This window comes from Eptesicus fuscus, chromosome 16 (assembly GCF_027574615.1).
Source record: "Eptesicus fuscus isolate TK198812 chromosome 16, DD_ASM_mEF_20220401, whole genome shotgun sequence".
In the NCBI taxonomy this organism is placed as follows: Eukaryota; Metazoa; Chordata; class Mammalia; order Chiroptera; family Vespertilionidae; genus Eptesicus; species Eptesicus fuscus.
The window spans coordinates 66132612-66158523 of record NC_072488.1 but is presented as its reverse complement, the minus strand read 5'-3'; the positions used below and the strand labels follow the sequence as shown (position 1 = coordinate 66158523).

Here is a 25912-nt window from a genome sequence, read left to right as displayed (position 1 = left end):
CTTTGAGACATTTTAGAGGACACCATTTGCTAGCCATTCGCTTAATAACAATGATGGATATAACTGGCCAGTGCTGACCACGGGTTCCAGTTGCCTGCGAGGGCTTTACCTGCTATAATTCTTCATGGCTGCTTTCTATGGCAGGAACTTGTGTTATCTCTGTTTTTACAATAAAAAAACAAGAAATAAGTAAAAAACTTGTTTAAGGTTGTTCAACCAATTAAGTGTCAACTTTCCAGACAGTAAACCTAGTTAGAACCAGGGCAGCTGGAACGCAGGCCTGTGATCTCCAACCACTTCTACTTTCTGAAACTCAGTTGTTGAGACTAAACACTTTCTTGGCATTAAATGACCTCTGCTTTTCAGATAAAATCCCTAAGTACTTGTAGAGATGAATAAACACTTGTGATCATTCTCTATCAATAATTGTTTCTCAAGAGAGTACAGAGAATTGAATGTACAGGATATTTAATGCCTAAAATTATTATGCCAATCTAAGAAAATAATGAATATTGAGAAATCTGATAGACATTATAGAGGTTTGGTGATTAAATAAAAATATGAGCCCAGAAAATGAAAGGGAAGAGGCATTTAATATATTTGGAAAGTAATATGATGAAGTATGGGCAGCAATGAATATTTGAGAATTAGATATAATGAAAATATACAGTTATGGAATTATAACTAAACTATTCAGGCTATCTTAGAAAATTGAAGAAAAATTAATGGAAAAGTGATTCTGAGAAAATGAAGAATGGAGATAAGCCGAGAATGCTTATGGTTGGCCATTATGCATTAGTTTTATGATTTCTGAAATATGATATATAAAACTGAGCATAATTATAAGAAAAAGCAATAGCATATTAATTTAAAGAAAAAAGAACTACTACAAAAACAATTTTAATTATTTTTAAGAGGTTCTAGTTTATGTTCCTACAGCTTAATTTTTTTGCTTTTGTTTTTTTGTTAATCCTCACCTGAGGATATTTTTCCATTGATTTTTAGAGAGAGTGGGAGAGGGTGAAACACAGAGAGAAACATCGATGTGAGAGAAACACAGCGATTGGTTGCCTCCTGCACAAGCCCTGACCAGGGCCCAGGCTGGAGAGGAGCCTGCAACCCAGGTACATCCTCTTGACTGGAATCGAACCCAGGACCCTTTGGTCCACAGACCAATGCTCTATCCACTGAACCAAATCTGCTAGGGCCTTAGAGCTAAATTTTTAATGAAAGAAATGATATATACAAGACTGCTTTAAAAGTATATTACAATATAAGGATAAGTATTACTCTTTAGAAAATGTAGGATTGGCAAAGTTTTCTTTCTCCATCATATAACATTTAGGAAAAAAGTATACACTTTGCCCCAGGATGGACGGGAGAATTCTGCCTGCAGGAATGCGCACGTGCCTCCTGCAGCATGGCACGCAGGGCTCCTGGGAAGGTGAGAAAGGCTGCACATGCTGCCGTTTTCAAGATTCCTGGTACAGATAAGGTTAATACATGTCCAAACTGGTTTGCAAGTATTGTGGCATTTTTAAGTGTTTACATTTAACACATTATTGTTCTATACTTTTAAAATACTGCAGGAAGGTAATGGCTCTATAGATAACTTCATTTATAGGCAATATCCAAAGTCTTGTATGAACGTAAGGCTCAAATCAACTAATTGTAATGGACTCCAGTGTCATCCCTAACTTGGGGGCACTGTGATTCCATCTCAAAGGGTCAAATCCTTTGCCACTTCTCAGAAAGCATAGCACTTTCAGGCCTAGAAATTTCGTCCTTGAATTTAAAGCCTAAAGCTGCTTCCTGACTATCTGAGGGCCGACTCTCCAAAGGAATTCCAGAAAAAACTGGTTCAAGAGTGGTGGTCTGGTTCCTCGGTTGGCGGTTCATTTCGTGAGAGTTCATGACATTCCTTTATGTGTCATATTTTCTAGCTTCAAATATTACATAATGAAGCTTAAAAAGAGAATTAAGGAACTGAAAATAACCAGTCACAAAATAGTGCCTGTGCTCCTGGCCCTTGGCGAGTGTAACTGCTCAGTGAGCACCATTGGGTGGCTGTCCAAAGTTCTGTTGACAAGTTGGTGTTTGAGGCAGATAATTTAACTGTATTCTTAGTGGGGCTGCTGGGTGTTGGCGGCTTAGTTGAGCAGGTGTTTCAGGTGCTGCCAGAGCATCAGTAAACCCAGTGCCATTTTATCAGTTTGATACAAGATCATGTTTTGTAAAAAAGATTTTGTTGCCATTTTTTTCAAAACCACTTGTATGAGGAAATTTATTTATAATTTCAAGACTATATTTGAGTTAGAAATCACAAATTAAACTATTCATTGTAGCTTAATTCGTAATAGCCCAAACCTAGAAAGAGCCCCAACGTTCACCAGCGGATAAATAACAGGTTGTGGCATATTCACCCATTGCCACACTGCATGTGCCACATGGGGAGGACGGGTTCTCAGTCACGCTGAGTGGAAGCAGCTGAGAGAAGAGACTGCATGCTGTTATGATTTCGCTTCCTTCTGTAGTGACGGACGCTTTGGTGGGGGCGGACCTCTGGAGCGACAGGGATGAGTATGTCCCATTTTCCATGGCTTGTGGTTACATTGATGTTTATATTTATCAAAACACATTAAAACATTCACTTAAACTTATATTTTACTCTATGTAAATTATCTCTCATTTAAAGGAATGAGGAACAATAAACCTGAATGCCTTTGCCCCATTAGAAGAATTTTCAAACCTTTGAAGCTTAATAGAATGCTGGGAAGTATTACTACCGCGTAGTCTAATATAAGACATGTTTATATGAAGACTATTTGTGAACCTTCTGCAGAAGGCCTTGCGGGGTGGGGGAGGGAGGGTGTTGTCCGGCTGCAGTCCATGTTCCTGTGCAGATCTGCAGAAGACATCCTTATGTTTCGTCAAGAATTGCCGTTTCCTTTAGGAAATGATAGTAAACACATAGTTTATCAAGTTTCTTTTCTGATCTTTCTTCTGGGCACATGGGACTCGGCTTACCTTCCTAGTGGTGCTGCCGTCCCAGGCATCCCTACCCAAGCGCCAGGCTGTCCCATCTCTCCAGTTAGCACTGCTCTCCCTGCCTTCCCAGAGCTCGCCTCCCTGCCTGGGAACACGTCTGTCCCATTGTCCCATGTTTGTGAATGTCTTCAGCTTCAGGTGTTATACCTACTGTCAGTCTGAGTTTGAGTTCTGTCTAATACCTTTGACTTTGGCAGACAATGAACTATAGCAGACCTCATTTATACCCACTGAAAATAGAGTGAGTAAGCTGATGCTGCCATCCCTAACATTTAGTGAATCTCACTTTCTAGTTCTATGTAGATGCCCTTGCTGAACAGTGCCCTTTGTCTACAGTGTATCCTGCAGAGAATTTTTCTGATTCTAGTTAACTATTCTCTTTAACTTCCTTCACAATGCATTTTCTGGACTATGCGATTCTTTGGCCTTCCCTACACCATTGAAAGCTGAAATGAGTTGACACTGAATTTATGTGGAAGCGCGACTAAAAGAGGCCAATGAATCCTCTTGATTCTTCTCCAATAACTGCCTGTGATTCAAGTTGTTAAAGCTCATTTCAAAGGCAATCCAGCTACTTTTAAGCAGTTAAAGATCACGTTTATTGCTTATCAGTATCCCCAAAGTTTCCGATTTTTAATACAGGTATATGTACTTCTGGGTGAAAATATAGGGGATTGACATTTGACTACTTGTTTTGTAGAAGAAAGTTTTAATTTCTGTGGCTAACATTCTCTAGGAATGCATTTTTAAATTAGTTCTTTTAAAGATCTTTGTAGTATGAAAGATCTTTATAGTATGCTTTCTTTTCCCATTCTTGTTTCTATGAAATATTGAGGACACACAGTTTTTTTCTCAGTCTGACATGGCATTGGAGAAATTCCTTTGCTTTTATTTTCTATTGTGATTGTTTCCATATTGGTTATCATTAGCAACTGCATTCCTAATGGCCATTCATGAGTGAATTTTATGTGACCTTTGCATAAAAAAAATGCTTCCCAAATGGAACTGATGCTATTCAGAGGGAAATGGTTTCAGCTTTGCCTGCAAGTCCATGTTCAGTCATCAGCTCCGAGGCTCTTGCCACACTGCCAATGAGAAAGCGCCACCATGTTCTGGGTGTGACTTAGCTATGTCTGTGGTTCTTTAATGATCACAGATCATCGTGGGATTGGGGGCCACATCTTGATTATGCCACCAGTAAGCTATTTTATGAATCTTCGTTGGGATAATAATTAATATTTTCCCACAATATTAAGATTGCCCCAGCTGGAGAGCCAAGATGGTGGCCAATGGGATGGCAGGCTGCAAGATAGTGTGTGAGTGAAAGAGTGAAAGGAGAGTGCGTGGACGTGTGGGGAGTGTCTGCATTTGTGAGTGAGGGACAGCTATATTCCACAGGACTGTTGGGGACTGGCAGACCAAACTCCCCTGGCCGGGCAGCCTCTACTGCTGCTGAAATATTTTCCAGAGCAGCTGGTTCTGCTGTACAGACCACACCATCTTGAAGGGGAGAGAGGCTGTGATCAGAAGCCCAGCCTTACCTTCAACCAGGGGTACCTCCCGGGACCCTAAAACCACAATGCCCAGGGACCAGCTGCCTCAGCTACAAACCCATGAACACTGAGACTCCAGCCTCCACAGCTGCAGGTGCCTAAAAAGTTTGTCTAGGGCAGTGGTTGGCAAACTCATTAGTCAACAGAGCCAAATATCAACAGCACAATGATTGAAATTTCTTTTGAGAGCCACATTTTTTAAACTTAAACTTCTTCTAATGCCACTTCTACAAAATAGACTCACCCAGGCCATGGTATTTTGTGGAAGAGCCACACTCAAGGGGCCAAAGAGCCGCATGTAGCTCTCAAGCCGCGATTTGCCGACCACTGGTCTAGGGGGATACAAAGCGGTGTTGAATATGCAGATGGGACCTGTGCCTTCTCACAGAGCAGATAGAAGGAACAGCTGAATCGAATAACACCCACTCCGAATTGGAGAATTAAACACAGCTGGTGAGGCAATCCGTGGACGGAAAGGTCAGAGATCTCTTGGAGAGAGCTCTGCCTCCTCAAATTCAGCTGGATGTTTGTTGTTTGGGTGTTTGTTGTTTCATTTTTTGGATTAATTGTTGTTTGTTGTTTGCGTTTTTTGGATTAGCTGTTGGTTTTTTGGAGCTTTCTCCCCATACACATATATTTTCCCCCTTCTTTTTTCTTCTCTTTCTTTTCTCTCTAACATTTTTCCTTTTCTCAGTATCATTTTTTTGCACTCTTTTCTCTCCCCTAATTCTCTATTCTCTGGTGTTATTGGTACTGTGAATACATTTGTGTTTGGTGACCTGTACATTGAGTCTTGTCGTGTTGTATTTTGTACCTTTAAGTCAACACAGGAAAGAGAGAGCTATATAACCAGACACCATGGGGAGACAAAGAAACAGCTCCCACACAAAAGAAAATGAGGAATCACCAGAAAAGTAAGTAAATAAAATGGAGGCAAGCAATTTGTAAGAGAAAGAATTAAGAGCAATGGTCATAAGGACGCTGAAAAGGATGGAAGACAAATTCAACAATATGTGTAAGAACCAAGAGGAAATGAAGAACCAAGAAGAAATGAAAAATGACATTGCTGCAATAAAGAATACAATATAAAGCATTAACAGTAGACGAGAATAAGCAGAGGACCACATCAGTGAGCTAGAAGACAAGGTAGGAAAAAATACCCAAGCAGAGCAGCAACTGGGAAAACAAACAAACAAACAAAAAAAAAAACACTTAAAAAACAAGAGGAGAGCCTAAGGGAACTTTGGGACAACATGAAATGAAACAAAATCTGCATAATAGGGGTTCCAGAAGAAGAGGAAACTGAGCAAGGACTAAAAAACCTGTTTGAATAAATAATGACAGAAAACTTCCCTGATATTGGGAAGAAGAAAAAACACAAGTCCAACAAGCACACAGAGTTCCAAACAAGATGAATCCAAAAAGACCGATACTAAGACACATTATAATTGAATTGGCAAACACCAACGACAAAGTAAGAATCTTAAAGGCTACCAGAGAGAGAGAGAAAGTTACCTACAAGGGATCTCCTATCAGACTGTCGACTGATTTCTCAACAGAAACACATTAGGCCAGAAGGGAATGGAATGAAATATACAAAGTCATGCAAAGCAAGGGTCTGAATCCAAGAATACTGTACCCAGAAAGGCTATTAATCAAAATTGAGGGTGAAATCAGGAGCTTCACAGACAAAAAAGGACTAAGGGAGTGTATTGCCACCAAACCAGCAATGTAAGTAGTGCTAAAGGGACTGCTGTAAAAAGAAGAAATAGGAAGGGAAGAAGGAACACAGGCATAAAGAATAAAAATGGCAACAAACAACTACCTATCAATAATTTATAAATGGATTAAATGTCCCAATCAAAAGACATAGGATAGCTGAGTGGATAAGAAAACATGACCTATATATCTGCTGTCTACAGGAGACCCACCTCAGAACAAAGGACTCACACAGACTGATGGTGAAAGGATGGAAAACGGTATTTCAGGCGAATGGAAATGAAAAAAAAAAAACTGGGGTAGCAATACTTATTATATCTGACAAATTAGATCTAAAAGTGAAGGACATAACAAGAGATAAGGAAGGCCACTTCATAATACTAAAGGGCGCAATCCAACAAGAAGAAATAACTCTGGTAAACATATACACACCCAATACAGGTGCACCCAAATACATTAAAAAAAAAAAAACTCCTTGAGGATATCAAGGGAGAGATTAACACCAATACAATAATTGTAGGAGACTTTAATACCCCACTATCACCATTGGACAAATCCTCTAAACAAAAAATCAGCAAAGAAACAGCAATCCTAAATGACTACCTAGAGCAGATGGAATTACTTGACATCTTCAGAACATTTCACCCCAAAGCCACAGAATATACATTCTTCTCTAGTGCACATGGGTCATTTTCAAAGATAGACCACATATTGGGACACAGGCAAAGTCTCTCCAAATTCAAGAAGATAGAAATCATATCAAACATTTTCTCAGATCACAGTGGCATAAAACTGGAAATCAACCACAATAAAAACAATCCAAAGAAGTCAAACACATGGAGACTAAACAGCATGCTATTAATGACTGGGTAACCAGAGAGATCAAGGAAGAAATAAAAAAACACCATGGCAACAAATGACAATGAAAACACAATAATCCAAAATCTATAGGACACAGCGAAAGCAGTCCTGAGAGGAAAGTTCATAGCTCTGCAAGCCTACTGCAAAAAACAAGAAACAATGATAATAAATTACCTAACCCTACAACTCAAAGAGTTAGAAAGAGAGCAACAAGATAAGCCCAGTGTAAGCAGAAGGAAGGAAATACTAAAGATCAGAGCGGAGATAAACGACATAGAGACCAAAGAAACAATACAAAAGATCAACAAAACCAAGAGCTGGTTCTTTGAAAGGATAAACAAGATTGATGAACCTCTAGCCAGGCTCACCAAGAAGCAAAGAGAGAGGACCTAAATAAACAAAATCAGAAATGAAAGAGGTGAAATAACAACAGACCCCGCTGAGATACAAAGGATTGTTACAAAATACTACGAACAACTCTATTCCAACAAACTGGACAACCTAGAGGAAATGGACATATTCCTAGAAAAATATAACCTTCCAAAACTCAATCAGGAAGAATCTAAACAGCTCAATAGACAAGTAACTATGGAAGAAATTGAAGCAGTCATCAAAAAGTTTCTGGCAAACAAAAGCCCTGGGGCCAGATGGCTTCACAGGAGAGTTTTACCAAACATTCAAGGAAGAACTAAAACCTATCCTTCTCAGACTATTCAAAAAAATTCAAGAGGAAGGAACACTTCCAAGCTCCTTCTATGAAGCCAGCATCACCCTAATACCAAAACCTGATAAAGACAACACAATGAAAGAGAATTACAGGCCAATATTCCTAATGAACATAGATGCCAAAATCCTCAACAAAATTCTAGCAAATCGGCTCCAGCAGTACATCAGAAAGGTCATACACCATGACCAAGTAGGATTTATCCCAGGAATGCAAGGATGGTTCAATATCTGCAAATCAATAAACGTGATACATCACATAAACAAATTGAGAGATAAAAATCACATAGTCATATCAATTGATGCAGAAAAAGCATTTGACAAAATCCAACACCCTTTCTTGATAAAAACTCTCAACAAGGTGGGAATACAAGAATCATACCTCAACATAATAAAAGCTACATATGATAAACCCACAGCAAACATCATACTCAATGGAAAAAAACTAAAACCATTTCCCCTAAGAACAGGAACAAGACAGGGATGCCCACTCTCACCACTCCTGTTTGACATAGTACTGCAAGTATTAGCAATTGCAATTAGACAAGAAGAAGAAATAAAAGGTATCCAAATTGGAAAAGAAGAAGTAAAGCTGTCTTTATTTGCAGATGACATGATATTGTACATAAAAACCCTGAAAGACTCCATCAAAAAACTAATAGACTTAATAAATGAATTCGGCAATGTAGCAGGATACAAAATTAACGCCAAGAAATCTATGGCCTTTCTATATATCAATAGTGAACTTACAGAAAGAGAGACTAAAAAAAGCAATCCCATTTACCATCACACCAAAAAAATTAAGATACCTAGGAATAAACTTAACCAAGGAGGTAAAAGACCTATACGCAGAAAACTACAGGACACTGAAAAAAGAGATAGAGGAAGACATAAACAGATGGAAGAACATACCATGTTCATAGATTGGTAGAATCAACATCATTAAAATGTCCATACTACCCAAAGCAATCTATAGATCCAATGCACCCCCCATTAAAATACCAATGGCATATTTCACAGACCTAGAAAGAACTCTCCAAAAATTCATCTGGAATAAAAAAAGACCCTGAATAGCCACAGCAATCCTGAGAAAGAAGAATAAAGTATGAGGGATCTCAATACCAGATTTCAAGCTGTATTACAAAGCCACTGTTCTCAAAACAGCATGGTACTGGCACAAGAACAGACATATTGATCAATGGAATAGAATAGAGAACCTAGATATCAACCCAAACCACTATGCTTAATTACTATTTGACAAAGAAGACATGAACATACAATGGAGGCAAGACAGTCTCTTCAATAAATGGTGTTGGGAAAATTGGACAGATACATGCAAAAAAATGAAACTAGATCACCAACTTACACCATACACAAAAATAAACTCAAAATGGATACAGGACTTAAACATAAGATGGGAAACCATAAAAATACTAGAGGAATCCACAGGCAGCAAAATCTCAGACATATGCCAAAAGAACTTCTTCACTGATACTGCTCCTAGGGCAATGGAAGCTAAAGAGAAAATAAACAAATGGGACTACATCAAAATAAAAAGCTTTTTTTACAGCAAAATAAACTATCAACAAAACAACAAGAAATCCCACTGTATGGGAGAACATATTTGCAAATGTTATCACTGATAAAGGTTTATTCTCCAACATCTACAGGCAGCTTTTACAACTTAATAAAAGGAAGATAAATGATCCAATAAAAAAATGGGCAATGGACCTAAATAGAATATTTTCAAAAGAAGAGAGAAGGAAGCCCAAGAGACACATGAAAACATGCTCAAAGTCACTAATTATCTGATAGATGCAAATCAAAACGACAATGCAGTACCATCTCACACTGGCCAGAATGGCTACCATCTACCATCAACAAATCAACAAATGACAAGTGTTGGCGAGGATGCGGAGAAAATGGAACACTCGTGCACTGCTGTTGGGAATGTAGACTGGTGCAGCCACTGTGGAGAACACTATGGAGTTTCCTCAAAAAACTGAAAATGGAACTCCCATTTTACCCAGTAATCCCACTCCTAGGAATATATCCTAAGAAACTGGAAACACCAATAAGAAAGGATATATGCACCCCTATGTTCATAGCAGCACAATTTACAATAGCTAAGATTTGGAAACAGCCTAGGTGCCCGTCAGCAGATGACTGGATCAGAAAACTATGGTACATCTACACAATGGAATACTGTGCTACCATAAAAAAGAAGGAATTTTTACCATTTGCAGCAACCTGGATGGAATTGGAGAACATTATGCTAAGTGACATAAGCCAGTCAATGAAAGAAAAATACCACATGATCTCACTCATTTATGGATAATAAAGAATATTATAAACTGTTGAACAAAAAGATAGATACAGGAACAGTAAAGCATCAAACAGACTGTCAAATTACAGCGGGAAGGTTAGGGAGAGGTGGGGGAGATAAGAGATCAACCGAAGGACTTGTATGCATGCATATAAGCATAACCAATGGACACAAAACTCTGGGGGGTTAGGGCATGTATGGGAGTGGGGTGGGGGGGCATTGGTAAGATATGTATATATATAATACCTTAATAAAAAAAAAATCTTCCAGCAAACAAAAGCCCTGGTCCGATGGCTTTACAGGGGAGTTCTACCAAGCATTCAAAGAAGAACTAAAACCTATCCTCCTCAGACTATTCCAAAAAATACAAGAGGATGGCGCCCTTACAAGCTCTTTCTATGAAGCCAGCATTATCCTAATCCCCAAACCAGATAAAGACACCACAAAAAAAGAGAACTACAGGCAAATATCCTTGATGAACATAGATGCTAAAATCCTCAACAAAATTCTAGCAAATCAGATTCAGCATTATATTAGAAAGATCATACACCATGACCAAGTGGGATTTATTTCAGGGATGCAAGGATGGTACAATATCAGCAAATCAATAAATGTGATACATCACATAAACAAACTGAGAGACAAAAATCACATAATCATATCAATCAATGCAGAACAAGAATTTGACAAAAATCCAACACCCTTTCTTGATAAAAAGTCTCAGCAAAGTGGGAATAGAGGAATCATACCTCAACATAATAGAAGCCTTATATAACAACCTACAGCCAACATCATACTTAATGGGCAAAAACTAAACTCATTTCTCCTAAGAACAGAAACAAGACAGGGATGCCCACTATCACCACTCCTGTTTGATATAGTACTGGAAGTGCTAGTCATAGAGATCAGACAAGAAGAAGAAATAAAGGTCATCCAAATTGGAAAAGAAAAAGTAAAACTGTCCTTATTCTCAGATGACATGATACTATACATAGAAAACCCCAAAGACTCCATCAAAAAACCATTAGACCTAATAAATGAATTCAGCAATGTAGCAGGATACAAAATTAACACCCAGAAATCTATGGCCTTTTTATACACCAATAATGAACTAACAGAATGAGAAACGAAAAAAAAATCCCATTTACCATTGCACCAAAAAAATTAAGATACTTAAGAATAAACTTAACTAAGGAGGTAAAAGACCTGTATTCAGAAAACTACAGGACATTGAAAAAATAGATAGAGGAAGACATAAACAAATGGAAGAACATACCATGTTCATGAATTGGTAGGATCAACATCATTAAAATATCCATACTACCCAAAGCAATCTATAGATTCAATGCAATCTCCATTAAAATACCAATGGCATACTTCAAAGATCTAGAACAAACTCTCCAAAAATTCATCTGGAATAATAATAATAAAAAAAGCCACAACAATCTTGAGAAAGAAGAACAAAGTTGGAGGGATCACAATGCCAGATATCAAGCTGTATTACAAACCATGGTTCTCAAAACTGCCTGCTACTGGCACAAGAACAGACATATAGACCAATGGAACAGAACAGAGAACCCAGAAATTGACCCAAGCCATTATGCGCAATTAGTATTTGACAAAGGAGGCAAGAGCATACAATGGAGTCAAGACAGTCTCTTCAATAAATATTTCTGGGAAAATTGAACAGATACATGCAAAAAAAATGAAACTAGATCACCAACTCATACCATACACCAAAACAAACTCAAAAAGCCTAAAGAACTTAAATGTAAGACAGGAAACCATAAAAATCCTACAAGACTCCATAGGCAGCAAAATAGCAGACATATGTCATAGCAATATCTTTACCGACACAGCATCTAGGGCAGTGAAAACTAAGGAGAAAATAAACAAAGGGGACTACATCAAAATAAAAAGCTTCTGCACAGCAAAAGAAACCATCAACAAAACAACCAGAAAGCCCACTGCAGGGGAGAACATATTTGCCAATGATATCAACGATAAGGGTTTAATCTCCAACATTTACAGGGAACTCATACAACTTAACAAAAGGAAGATAAAAACCCAATCAAAAAATGGGCAAAGGACCTAAATAGAAACTTTTCGAAAGAGGACATACAGAAGGACGAGAGACATATGAAAACATGCTCAAAGTCACTAATCATCCAGGAGATGCAAATCAAAAAAACAATGAGATACCATCTCACACTGTCAGAATGGCTATCATCAACAAATCAACAAGTGACAAGTGCTGGAGAGGATTCGGAGAAAAAGGAACCCTCGTGCACTGCTGGTGGGAATGCAGACTGGTGCTGCCACTGTGGAAGACAGTATGGAACTTCCTCAAAAAGTTGAAAATGGAACTCCCATTTGACCCAGTGATCCCACTTCTAGGAATATATCCGAAGAAACCAGAAACACCAATCAGAAAGGATATATGCACCCATATGTTCATGGCAGCACAATTTACAATAGCTAAGATTTGGAAACAACCTAAGTGCCCATCAGCACATGAGTGGATTAAAAAAACTGTGGTACTTCTACACAATGGAATATTACGCTGCTATAAAAAAGAGGAACTTTTACCATTTGCAACAACATGAATGGACTGGAGAGCATTATGCTAAGCGAAATAACCCAGTTGGAGAATGATAAATATCACATGATCTCACTCATATGTGGGATAGAATGTTCAACATAATTTGATGAACAAGAACAGATCCAGAGACAAATGGCAGGGGAGGGGGGTAGTATCATAGCAGGCCTGCTCTGTTCTTTCCATTGCATCTCATGAAGTGATGACATCAATTTGTGACGTCACTGGTGATGTTAATTTTGATCACTTGATGAAGGTGGTATTTGCTAGATTTCTTTAGCATAAGGCTACTATTTTTCTCTTTACAATTATTAAGTGTTTTGTGAGAAGAAACTCAGAGCCTGTGTAAATATTTATTACTCATCTAAATTTCACCCACTAGTTTTAGCATTGTTTCTTGCCTGAATTATTACTTAAATAACCGCCAAGTGGGGATTTCAAATTTAAGTCTTCCTTCAATTTCATAAGGAAAAGCTTTCCCCTCTCCCCACTCATTTACTCACTCTTTTACTTATATCACTGTGGGTTCATGGATCTTATTTTATACAATGACTAGAGGCCCGGTGCACGAAATTCGTTCACGGAGGGGGGTTGTCCCTCAGCCCAGCCTGTACCCTCTCCAATCTGGGACCCCTCAAGGGATGTCCGACTGCCCGTTTAGGCCCGATCCCAGGGACAGTTGGACATCCCTCTCACAATCCAGGACTGCTGGCTCCCAACTGATTGCCTGCCTGCCTTCCTGATTGCCCCTAACCACTTCTGCCTGCCAGCCTGATCACCCCCTAACCACTCTGCTGCCAGCCTGTTTGCCCCCAACTTCCCTCCTCTGCCGGCCTGGTTACCCCAACTGCCCTCTCCTGGAGGATTGATCACCTCCAACTGCCCTCCCTCGAAGGCCTGGTCCTTCTCAACTGTCCTTCCTTGCAGGCTGGGTGCCTCCCAACTGCCCTCTCTTGCTAGCCATCTTGTGGTGGCCATCTTGTGTCCACATGGGGGCAGGATCTTTGACCACATGGGGGCAGCTATATTGTGTGTTGCAGTGATGATCAATCTGCATAGTTCTCTTTTATTAGATAGGATAGAGGCCTGGTACAGGGATGGGGGCCAGCTGGTTTGCCCTGAAGGGTGTCCCTGATCAGGGTGGGGTTCCCTTGGGGCATGGGGTGGCCTGAGTGAGAGACCTGTGGTGGTTTGCAGGTGGGCCACGCTCCCTGGCAATGCAAGCGGAGGCCCTGGTATCTGGAATTTATTTTCCTTCTACAATTGAAACTTTGTAGCCTAGAACAGAGCCAAGCCTGGGGCTCCCTCCGAGGCCCGCAGCCATTTCTGTTGGGATTATAATTGAAACTTTGTTGCCTTAAGTGGGTGGGCCCGGCCAGGGTGTGTGGAAAGCTTTGCTTCCCCTGTTGCCGGCGGCAACCCTGGCCTGCTCTCTCAAGCTCCATTCTGCCGCCATTGGTTTGAATTTGTTTACCTTCTATAATTGAAACTTTGTAGCTTGAGTGGAGGCTTAGGCCTGCAACGGCTGGCAGAAAGCTTGGCTTCCTCTGTTACCTAGGAAACCTTGCTCTCTGTGGCTGTAGCCATCTTGGTTTGGGTTAATTTGCATACTTGCTCTGATTGGATGGTGGGCGTGGCTTGTGGGTGTGTCAGAGGTATGGTCAATTTGCATATTTGTCTATTATTAGATAGGATATATGATGTGCCACTATCATTATTTGTTTGATAACAAATTGTCTCAGAATTGGCTATGGGAAGCCCCATCAATCTGGCTCCTGAAACATCCCCATCATTCTTTGAGCACATCTTTATTTTTGGTAAAGCAAGATATTCCAGTTTCACCTTGTACTTTCTGTTCCAACTTGAATTCATATCCTGGTTCCTGGTATTTAGAAGCCAAGATCTGGACACTTAGTGTGCACTGTGCTACTGGGGTGTTGTTGATCTCAGACCCTCTCAGGGGACAGTAGGGAAATGTATGTAGGTATGTACACACAAGTATGTTTTAATATACACACACACTTTTACTTCTATATTCATCTCTCTACCTATCTCCATAAATTCACAGATATATTCAATCCCAAACAAACACCACAGAGTTCATTCTAGCTTTCCCCATTTTAAATTTGTAACTCCCTTTTCAGGCAGTAAAAAACCTGGCTCCAATGACCTCAATGTATTTATTCATTTGATTGGTTTACCTGTACTAACAGTCCCCTGACTGCTCTCTTGGCCACATTTCTCGTGCAGAACCCTGTCATAAGTTCTTGCTGCTCTATCAGCTAAGCCACTGGCCTTGGAGTAAATACTTCCCCATGTTTGTTAGTTCATTTTACTTCTCTCTGTTTTTGTGTGCATGTGCACATACACACCAGGTGTAATACTCTGACACTTCAGTGGGCATAGAAACACTGTTTTTCCCCAGGCATAAGCCATAATAAAAACTGATCTTAAATGAACTAAATGGATTAAGCCTTCAGTTAGTGAACAAGTTAAATGTTATAGTGATAGAAACACCTATTATTCATTTCCTCCAGGGTGTAATTGCTCTTGCAATAATAGCAGTATTTAAATATCAGTAATTCTTCCTTATTAAGAACCATCTACATGATTTCCAGCAATACATTTTTTAAACACTCTAAATTAAGAAGCGGATTTTGCAACTTTTGAAACAATGTATATCAGGCTACTAGTTTTTCACAGAGGCAATTTTATTTTTTATAAAAATATCTGCAAGCACAGGAGATTCACCTCATGCAATGAAGATGAAAACCTTGTCAGCAACTAATAACAACGGTTTGCAAAGAAAATATAAATCACTGAGTCAACCTTTACATTAGCAGAGAACACTGTCTCCATATTTGCTGAAAAAATGCATTGAAACACAGAGTTGCCAGACGACACATGGCATGGCCATATTGTTGCCATGATCTGAGGTGGCTTTGCCGGAGCTTGCTCACAGGCTCCGACTCCTGTTTTCGTGATGTGATGTTGTTTAGTGGTTAGATTGCTCTATTCTGTGCTCCAGCGTTTCATTTATATCACAGACCACGGTGTGAAGGGTGCTTCGTATCAGCGAAGCATCCCATGCTGAGTCCTCACTGCTCTGTAGCTCCCATCACCATTATGAGAAAGGTTAAGCCCTGATACTGACACACCTTGACATATTCACAGGCCCTTCTTTTCTGTTTACTTGTTAAGGTCGGTTATGAGATTGATGGCCCAAGAGAGAGAGGAACTCCTGAATACTGTAGGAGCACACTTAACGCAAGAAGGGTGATTGATGGCTAGGCTCTTAAAAGTGATCCTCTCCTGCCAATATGCCTCAGCCTCTGCTCCTGGCCAGAGGTCTGGTTCCCTTTTGGACACACTGGCATTTAGGATACTGTGATTTTATACCCGATGGGTCAGTTTGTTAAATCAAAGAGTAAATAGTTCCGACATGTTTGACCTTTTGGACAAATAGCAAGTCACCTCAAGTATCTTTTGCTTCACGACAAATTTGAATTCCTCAGGATGTGTGGTTTGTGTGTGGGACCTGTCACTCACTCACTAGTGTCTCAGCTTAGATCATGCTCCTGAATTGGCAGCCCAATGAGGTCCTCTCCCTCCTTCTGTTACTACAGCCACAGTCACGAGGAAGGGTATGTGCTTAGTGGTAGTCTCCAATTCTAGCGTTCATGAAGCTTTTCTGTCACATTTCTTAAGATCAACTGTGCAACACTATAGTATTTTCTCTACTCATAATTACAACAGCATTTTTGAACAGGTGGATTAAAGTTACATTGAAATTGTTGGTAATTTGTGATGTTGTCTTCCAATCAGTGGTTAAACATTTTCCTTCTTTCCTTCCTTCCTTTCCTTTCCTTCCTTCTGTTCCTTTTTGCCTCCCTTCTTTCCCCTCCCTTCCTCCCTCTCTCCCTCCTTCCCTTCTTCATTAATCCCTTTCTTTGCTTAATAGGCTCCTGATCTCAAACCTGTGGTTTCCTCTTCCACTGACTCTTTTATTTTCAGTCCCCTCCCTCATTTCTACAAGACAGTGTTTCTTTCTTTTTTTCCTTTTTGAATTTATTGGGGTGATATCTCCCTATATATAAAAGACTAAGCAACCGGTTGACCACTCAACTGGTCAACTGGTAGCTATGACGTGCACTGACCACCAGGGGGCAGATGCTCAATGCAGGAGTTGCCCCCTGGTGTCAGTGTGCTCCCACAGCAGGAGCGCTGCTCAGCTGGCAAGCACAGCTGGCGGCAGGAGCCTCTCCAACCTCTATGGCAGCACTACCAAGTGGCGGTGGCAGGCACAGTGGGGCCAGGATGAGCAGGAGCAGAGCGGCACCCAGCCCCAGCTCAGGCTCCTCCCCAGCCACCTGCCACTTCGTGTACTACTACGTCCCCCAAGGGATCCCAGATTGTGAGAGGGTGCAGGCCAGGCTGAGGGACCCCACCGGTGCACAAATCCATGCACTGGGCCTCTAGTTAGTTAATAAAATTATATAGGTTTCAGGTATACAATTATACAATACATCATCGGGTATTGTATTGTGTGTTCACCACCCCAAATCAAGTCTCCTTCCATCACCCTTTATCCCCTTTTACCCTCTTCTAACTCCCCCTCTTCCCTCTGGCAATCACCATACTGTTGTCTGTGTCCATACGTTTTTCTTTTTTTCTTTGCTTAATCCCTTCACCCTTCTCACCCAGCCCCCAAACCCATCCTCCAATAGCTGTCAGTCTGTTCTCTGTATCTATGAGTCTGTCTCCACTTTGTTGGTTACTTTATTTTGTTCATTAAATTCCATATATAAGTGAAATCATTTAGTGCTTGTCTTTCTCTGACTGGCTTATTTCACTTAGCATAAAACTCTCCAGTCCATCCAGGCTGTAGCAAAAGGTAAGATTTCTTTTTTTTTTTTTTTTTTTTTTTACTGCTGAGTAGTATTCCACAGTGTAAATGTACCACAGCTTTTTTATCCACTCATGTACTGATGGGTACTTGGGCTGCCTCCAAATCTTGGTTATTGTAAAGTGCTTCAATGAACATAGGGGTGCACATATTCTTTTGAATTAGTGTTTTGAGTTTCTTTGGACATATTCCCAGAAGTGGAATTGCTAGGGTCATAAGGTGGCTCCATTTTTAATTTTTTTCAGGTAACTGCATACTATTTTCCATAGTGGCTACACCAATATGCGTCCCCAATCCAATAAAAAAATGGGCAAAGGACCAGAGTAGACACTTTTCCAAAGAAAACATACAGCTAGCCAATAGACGTGTTCAATATTACTAATCATTAGATAAATGAAAATAAAAACCACAAGAAGATATCACCTTATACCTGTCAGAATGGCAATCATCAATAAATCAACAAACAACAAATGTTGGTGAGGATGTGGAGAAAAGGGAACTATTGGTGGGGATGTGCTGTTGGTGGGAATGCAGTCTGGTGCAGCCACTGTGGAAAGCAGTATGGAGTTTCCTCAAAAAATTAAAAATGGAACTGTCATATGACTCAGCAATTTCACTTCTAGTAGATTGATAAATGAATTCAGTAAAGTACCTGGATACAAAATAAATATCTAGAAATCAGTTGCATTTTTATACACCAATAATGTATTATAAAATGGGAATCTGAAAAAAACAATTCCATTTACAATTGCTTAAAAAATACCTAGAAATAAATATAACAAAGGATGTAAAATACCTATACTTGGAAAATTATAGGACACTTAAGAAAGAAATTGAAGAAGATAAAAATAAGTGGAAGCATCTACTGTGCTCACGGATAGGAAGAATTAACATAATCAAAATGTCCATACCACCCAAAGCAATCTATAGATTCAATACAATTGATATCAAGTTACCAATGGCATTATTTCAAAGAACTAGAGCAAATATTCAAATAATTTATACGGAAACACAAAAGACCCCAAATAGCCACAGCAATCTTTATAAAGAAGAACAAAATAGGATAAATCATCCTACCTGATATCAAACTATACTACAAGGCCATAGTAATCAAAACAGTATGGTATTAGCATAGAAACAGACATTAAATCAATGGAACCAAACAGAAAGATCAGAGATAAACCCAGGACTTTATAGTCAATTGATATTTGACTGAGGAGGCAAAAACATGCAATGGGGTAAAGATAGTCTATTCAATAAATGGTATTGGGAAAATTGGACAAATATGTGCAAAACAAAATTAGACTACCTTACACCATATAAAAGAATAAACTCGGAATGGATTAAAGACTTTAATGTTAGACTCTAAACCATAAAAATCCTAGAAGAAAACATAGGTAGTGGAGAAAGAAGATGGTGGCATAGGTAAACACCTAAACTGCTGCCTCGCACAACAATTTCAAAACTACAACTAAAAGACAAAATGGACATAATCCAGAACCACAGGAAGGCTGGCTGAGTGGAAATTCTACAACTAGAAGGAAAGGGAAAAGCACACTGAGACTCAGAGGAGCTGCGGAAGGCAGAGGTACTGAAATGCACGTGCGTGCTGAGAGGACTGGCAACTGAGTGCGCGGCTGGCTTTCTCAAGTGGGAGGGAGACAAAAGCTCCCTACTGCACTGAACTCCAATTCCGGGTGAGATTCTGGGAACCAGGACACATTCGGGGAGAAACTGGACTGTCTGGCAGCGGGCGGAACTCGAGGGCGGCTTTCTCTCAGAGGTGCTTGCAGCGATTACCATGGGACACTGAGACATAGGGGCCTATTAGGGCAGGGCTGATGGGAAACCAATGCTGTCTGCCCCACCTTGAGACTCTGCCCCATTAAAGCTGAGCACAGAGGCTTTTGCAAGTCTTCTCCCATAAGGGTGTCTCCAGCACAGGAGTTCTCCCAGGGTAGACACAGCTGATCCTCACAGCCAATTGGCCTGGAGGTCAATTCCTCCCAGTGGTACCAACAACAATCAAGTCTTAACTACAACAAGACTGTGCACACAGCCCACAAAGGGGTGCACCAAGAGTGTCCACCTCAGGTAACTGGGGAGGCTAAGCCACTGGGCCCTATAGGACACCTAGCACACAAAGCCACTCTATCAACTCAGGGAAGCAGCCAAAATGCAGAGACAAAGAAACAGATCACAAACGAAAGAAATGGAGGAAAACAAACGACTGGATATAGAGTTCAAAATCATGGTTATAAGGTTTTTCAAGAATTTTCTAGAAAAGGCCAATAAATTTAGTGAGACCCTCGAGGATATGAAAAAGGACCAACTAGAAATTAAGCATACACTGACTGAAATAAAAAATATTATACAGAGATCCAGCAGCAGACTAGAGTATCGCAAGAATCAAGCCAAAGATTTGAAATACAAAGAAACATAAAACACCCAACTGGAAAAGCAAAAAGAAAAAAGAATCCAAAAATTTGAAGATAGTGTAAGGAGTTTCTGGGACAACTTCAAGCGTACCAACATCAGAATAATGGAGGTGCCAAAAGAAGAGAGAGAGCAAGATACTGAAAACCTATTTGAAGAAATAATGACTGAAAACTTCCCCCACCTGGTGAAAGAAATAGACTTACAAGTCCAGGAATCGCAGAGAACCCCAAACAAAAGGAATCCAAAGAGGACCACACCAAGACACATCATAATTAAAATGCCAAGAGCAAAAGACAAAGAGAGAATATTAAAAGCAGCAAGAGAAAAACAGTTAGTTACCTGCAAGGGAGCACCCGTACGACTGTCAGCAGATTTCTCAACAGAAACTATGCAGGCCAAATGGGAGTGGCAAGAAATATTCAAAGTGATGAATAGCAAGAACCTACAACCAAAATTACTCTACCCAGCAAAGCTATCATTCAGAAGTGAAGATCAGATAAAGAGCTTCACAGATAAGAAAAAGCTAAAGGAGTTCATCACCACCAAACCAGCATTATATGAAATGCTGAAAGGTATTCTTTAAGAAGAGGAAGAAGAAGAAAAAGGTAAAGATAAAAATTATGAACGACAAATACATATCTATCAACAAGTGAATCTAAAAATTAAGTGAATAAAAATATCTGATGAACAGAATAAACTGGTGAATATAAGAGAATCAGGGGCATAGAAAGGGAGTGGACTGACAATTCTCAGGGGCAAAGGGGTGAGGGGGGTGCAGGAAGAGACTGGACAAAAATCATACACCTATGGATGAGGACAGTGGGGGTGGGGGTAAGGCCAGAGGGTGGGGTGGGAACCAGGTGGAGGGGAGTTATGGGGGAAAAAAGAGGAACAATTGTAATAATCTGAATAATAAAGATTTATTAAATTAAAAATAAAAGAAAGGGCTGGGGTGGGGGCCTCCAGGAAAGATGGCAGTTGCACTGCCCTCTAATTCGCTGAACAAGAGAGCCTGCTCCTTAGAGAGATGTCCTGGGAAGACCTCCCCCACTCACCCTGTCTGCTGTCCCCTCTGAGGGGGCAGGGGTGGGACAGAGAAACTACAGCCTCCCTTATGAGGGTAGCCAAAAGGCCCCTCTGAGAATGAATGAGTCAGCGGGTGTCAAAATACTTCACATCACCCAGCCGGTATGGCTCAGTGATTGAGTGTCAACCCATGAACAAGGAAGTCATGGTTCTATTCCCAGTCAGGGCACATGCTGGGTTGTGGGCTCAATCCCCAGTAGGGGGTGTGCAGGAGGCAGCTAATCAATGATTCTCTCTCATCATTGGTGTTTCTATCTCTCTCTCCCTCTCCCTCCCTCTCTCTGAAATCAATAAGAGCATATTTAAAAAACAACAACATAGGTAGTAAAATCTTGGACATTTATCATAGCAATATTTTTTCTCATGTATCGCCTCAGGCAATGGAAACAAAAGAAAACATAAACAAATGGGACTACATCGAACTAAAAAGTTTTTGCACAGCAAAGGAAACCATCAACAAAATGAAAAGACAACCCACTGAATGGGAGAACATCTGATTAATTTCCAGAATTTATAAGGAACTTATAAATTAAAAGGCAGTATATCTTTATGCTATAACCAATCTTCAACATATACTGTATATTTTAATTTTAAAGAATCATGTATATTCTTTTACATTAATGTTTTTATCTCTTTCTTGTCTGGTAATTAGCATTGACTTTTATTTTCATAGCCATATGTAAATGTAGCACTAGTTATCTGTGTTATAGTAATATAACAATATTAGTCAGAAAGACCTGAGCATAAAATTACTAACTATGTTTGCACATACTGAAAACTGGGTTAATAGCACCTATTTTATCAGTTTATTGTACATAATTAAACAAATAATGTATTACAGTGCTTATCCAAAACCAGGCATCAGTGAAGATGGGTAAATGTTAGAATCAATTCCACCAGGCAGGGATCTTTGACTCTTATGCTCACAAGCTCCTAATACAGTGCCTGGCACACGGAAGTTCTCAGCAACTCCATGTCATCTGTTGCCTTGTCGTGGCTCTTACTCTATAGCTCTCATCTTCAGTGCCTTGAAAATTAAACACAACAGAGCTGCATATAAAGTACATAACAAAGGATCTGACACAAAGAAGGTGATTTGGCTAGAATTATATTTTTAGAGACATCCTTAGGCAAACGCTTGGTGAGTGTTCTTGGGAAAACATCCTCGGAAAGGCTAATGGTCCTTTCTTCTGTCCTCCAGGCATCCTGTTTTCCCTGGTGGTGATCCTGTACGTCATCTGGGTCCAGGCAGTGGCTGACATGGAAAGCTACACCAACACGAAAACGGAAGACTGCTTGGATTTCACACCTTCTGTCCTGTACGGCTGGTCGTTTTTCCTGGCCCCAGCCGGGGTGTTCTTTTCTTTGCTCTCTGGGTTACTATTCCTAGTTGTTGGGCGGCATATTCAGCTACACCACTAACCACACTGTTGCCACCGGTGTTTTCTTAAGAAGTTTGAAAACAGCATATTTTATTTTAATTTGCTCCAGTGATCCTAGCAGAGAATTAGTTGATGTGACTTCTTAGTTGCTATTTCAATTAGCCATTTCACTTGTGATTTTCTCTAATAAGAGGGTTCTGGAATCTCTTCAGACACCAACATGTTTTCATCTTTTAAGTGCCACCCAGAACCTGGTTCTTCAGGAAGCAGGTAACAAGGCCTCCTTCATTGCTCTTGCTAGAGTTCCCACGGGTTGCAGACATTAAAGGCAGAATAGCAGCATAATACCATGTGCTGGGGCAACCAAAATTTGATTTGAAGCCTCCTTCTTGGCATTCACTTCTGTTGCTACTTAAAAAACATCTTTGGAAAGTGATTAAGAATGAAAAACAAAAAACAAAAAAACAAACAAAATTAATGAAAAACAAGTATCAGAGAATTTACTCCATTTCTTCTCTACACATGTACATATCCGTGTCTATGTTCACTGACTCCTTTGAGCAAATTATTCATTATTTAAATTATTCATTATTTAGATAGCAGTTATTCTTGTAGTAGGAGCCGCACAAACATATCAGTTAAAATTGGCCACGCAAAACCGAGAATGTCCACTTTCCCCACATTCTTATCAACAGTTGATTGGTTACACGACTTTAGAATTTAACTGTGCATGCTTACATAACCTTGAGCTATATTTAAAAGTTGTAGCAAATCTGTACACCAAAATACATATAATGCAGATTGGATTTTTAGAACTTAAAGTGGGTTAATTGTATATTTAATAGGGTTGAAAATACACAAAAACCAAGAACCTTAGCTTACTACATAATTCTTTTTGATATTTAAAAACTCCCATTTAAAATTATATTGCTAATATGCTCAGCTTATGAAAATTTATTGATGAAATGTGCTTTTAATATGCACAAAATACTTCTATATGAGGATGATAATAGATTCACTTTATTAAAGACTATGAAGCTTTAACTTTTCCAAGATTGTATGGGTTGTAGTTCTTCTGATCATTTGATTCCTTAATTATTGTCCCTCAAATTTTTCATCTTTACAACAACTATTTTAACACTTACAAATTTTCTATTTCCTTTAACCTCTTCGAAGAAAACTTTTGCTTTATTGCAAGGGGTGGCACCTGGGGTATGGGTGGAGTGGGAGGGGATGATTCTGTATTATTGACGAGCATATACATTTTGCATATCAAAGATGTTTGTTTGGTACAGATTGTGAATGAAATCAAGCCCATCTGAGAAGCCTAGATCTCGCATTTTGGAAACCTCCCATGGGAGGGTGTGCTAGTGAAGGCATGGCTGGGAGCATGGCAGTGACTTTGTCCCAGGGGCAGCGTTTTACTCCAGCTGCTGTGGAGGCAAGGCAGGGCTCAGCAGACTGCCCGACCGCACAGAGATGCTGTGGGATGGGGGTGCGGCACCTTCATCAGCTGCCCATGACGAGGACACTGCCCAGCCTTCGCCACACGTCTTGTGTTTTCCACTAACCTTGTCTCCGTGGGAGGGGTTTCCGGAGGAATAGCAACGTCTGAGATATCTATAGGAAATGAGTGGCACTGTAGTGTTTGGGGACAGTTAGGACTTGCATGTAGTAAAAAAACACACCAAAGAAACAAAAATACAACAAAACTTCAGGATTTTAACTGGTTTCTCAAGCCATTTCAATTATATCATAAACAATTTTGTGTAGTTTCATTTGCCTTTTGTTTTACTTTGATATTGCTTCACTTAGTTCTTTGCTTTTGGCTTGATGATTAGAAAAATAATTATGGGTTCTATGCAGATTGGTTGTGATATGAAATTATGGCATGCCAGTAAGTTCTCCAGATGATGCTAGATGTATTTATTAGTTCATATCATCTGTAAGTACAATTTCTTTCTGTAGAACTGTGGAATAGAGCCCTTTTCTGTTGTATTACATGTCATTTAGATTTCACACACAAGCTGCTTTCATTAAAGGATTGAATATTTATAAATTTCAGATGGTTACCCTCACTTTCTAATGTACTTATGCGGCTACCATATATTAATCATAAGGCATTGGGCTGAATATCTGATGTGCATGACATTTTTACACACACCGCATTTTGGAAGTATCTGTGGTTGAAATGCATCAATCTCATTAGCTCCAATGCATTTCCTGATCTACCACCAGCAGTCGCGGAAGGAAGGAGGTGAGCAGTATTTGCTGTCATAGAAAATATACTTAAAAATAACAGAAATATATGGTATACTAGAGGCTCGGTGCACAAAACTTGTGCACTGGAAGGGGGTGTCCCTCAGCCCAGCCTGCGCCCTCACAGTCCAGGAGCCCTTGGGGGATCCTTAGTGCTTCCATGGAGGCAGGAGAGGCTCCTGCCATTGCTGCTCTGCTCACCAGCTGTGAGCCCAGCTTCTGGTACACTGACCACCAGGGGGGCAGCTCCTGCGTTGAGCGTCTGCCCCTTGGTGGTCAGTGGACGTCATAGTGACCAGTCATTCCACCGTTCGGTCGATTTGCATACTAGCCTTTTATTATATAGGATTCTTGTAATGGTCTTATGTCTGATTTGGGATAGTATAGTTCCTATTGGATGTATTGATTAATTTTGAAGATTCCAAAGTGCTAAAATCTTAAGAGTGTTTGATTTTATTTCATAAATTTTCAATTTGACAAATAAGATATATTTTGTGGCCATTCTAGAAGTAAAGTAAGAGGGAGGGAGTCATGCCCTTGGACTTGGTGAGAGCTGTGATCTCCTCATATGGTGTTCAGTGGGTTAGTTTGGTTGTGGGTTAGTTTGTTTGGTGGGTTAGTTTGTTTGGTGAGTTAGTTTGTTTGGTGGGTTAGTTTGGTCGGTGGGTTAGTTTGTTTGGTGAGTTAGTTTGTTTGGTGGGTTAGTTTGGTCAGTGGGTTAGTTTGTTTGGTGAGTTAGTTTGTTTGGTGGGTTAGTTTGGTCAGTGGGTTAGTTTGGTTGGTGGGGTTAGTTTGCTTAGTGGGTTAGTTTGGTTGGTGGGTTAGTTTGGTCATGAGTTAGATTGGTTGGTGGGTTAGTTTGGTCAGGCAGCAGGAACTGGGGGAAAACCACACAAAGAACCATCTGAATGATGCTGTTCGTGGAGTTGAGGGTAGGATGAGAATACCATAATGTAGGAAGCTAACCATGGCTCTCACACCGTAAGTGCACTCTTACTGGTCATTTAGTCA

General features: G+C 40.0%; 1 protein-coding gene across 1 annotated transcript in view; it reads left to right on the top strand.

The window, feature by feature from the left end:
• TMEM182 (transmembrane protein 182) overlaps positions 1 to 24706 on the top strand; it is a 76187-nt gene extending 51481 nt beyond the window's left edge. The window contains exon 5 of the mRNA XM_008153409.3: positions 22462 to 24706. Coding sequence (XP_008151631.1) covers positions 22462 to 22682 — 221 coding nt within the window. The 3' untranslated portion in view covers positions 22683 to 24706. The remainder of the gene's footprint in view (positions 1 to 22461) is intronic.
• Positions 24707 to 25912: the final 1206 nt, after the last annotated feature.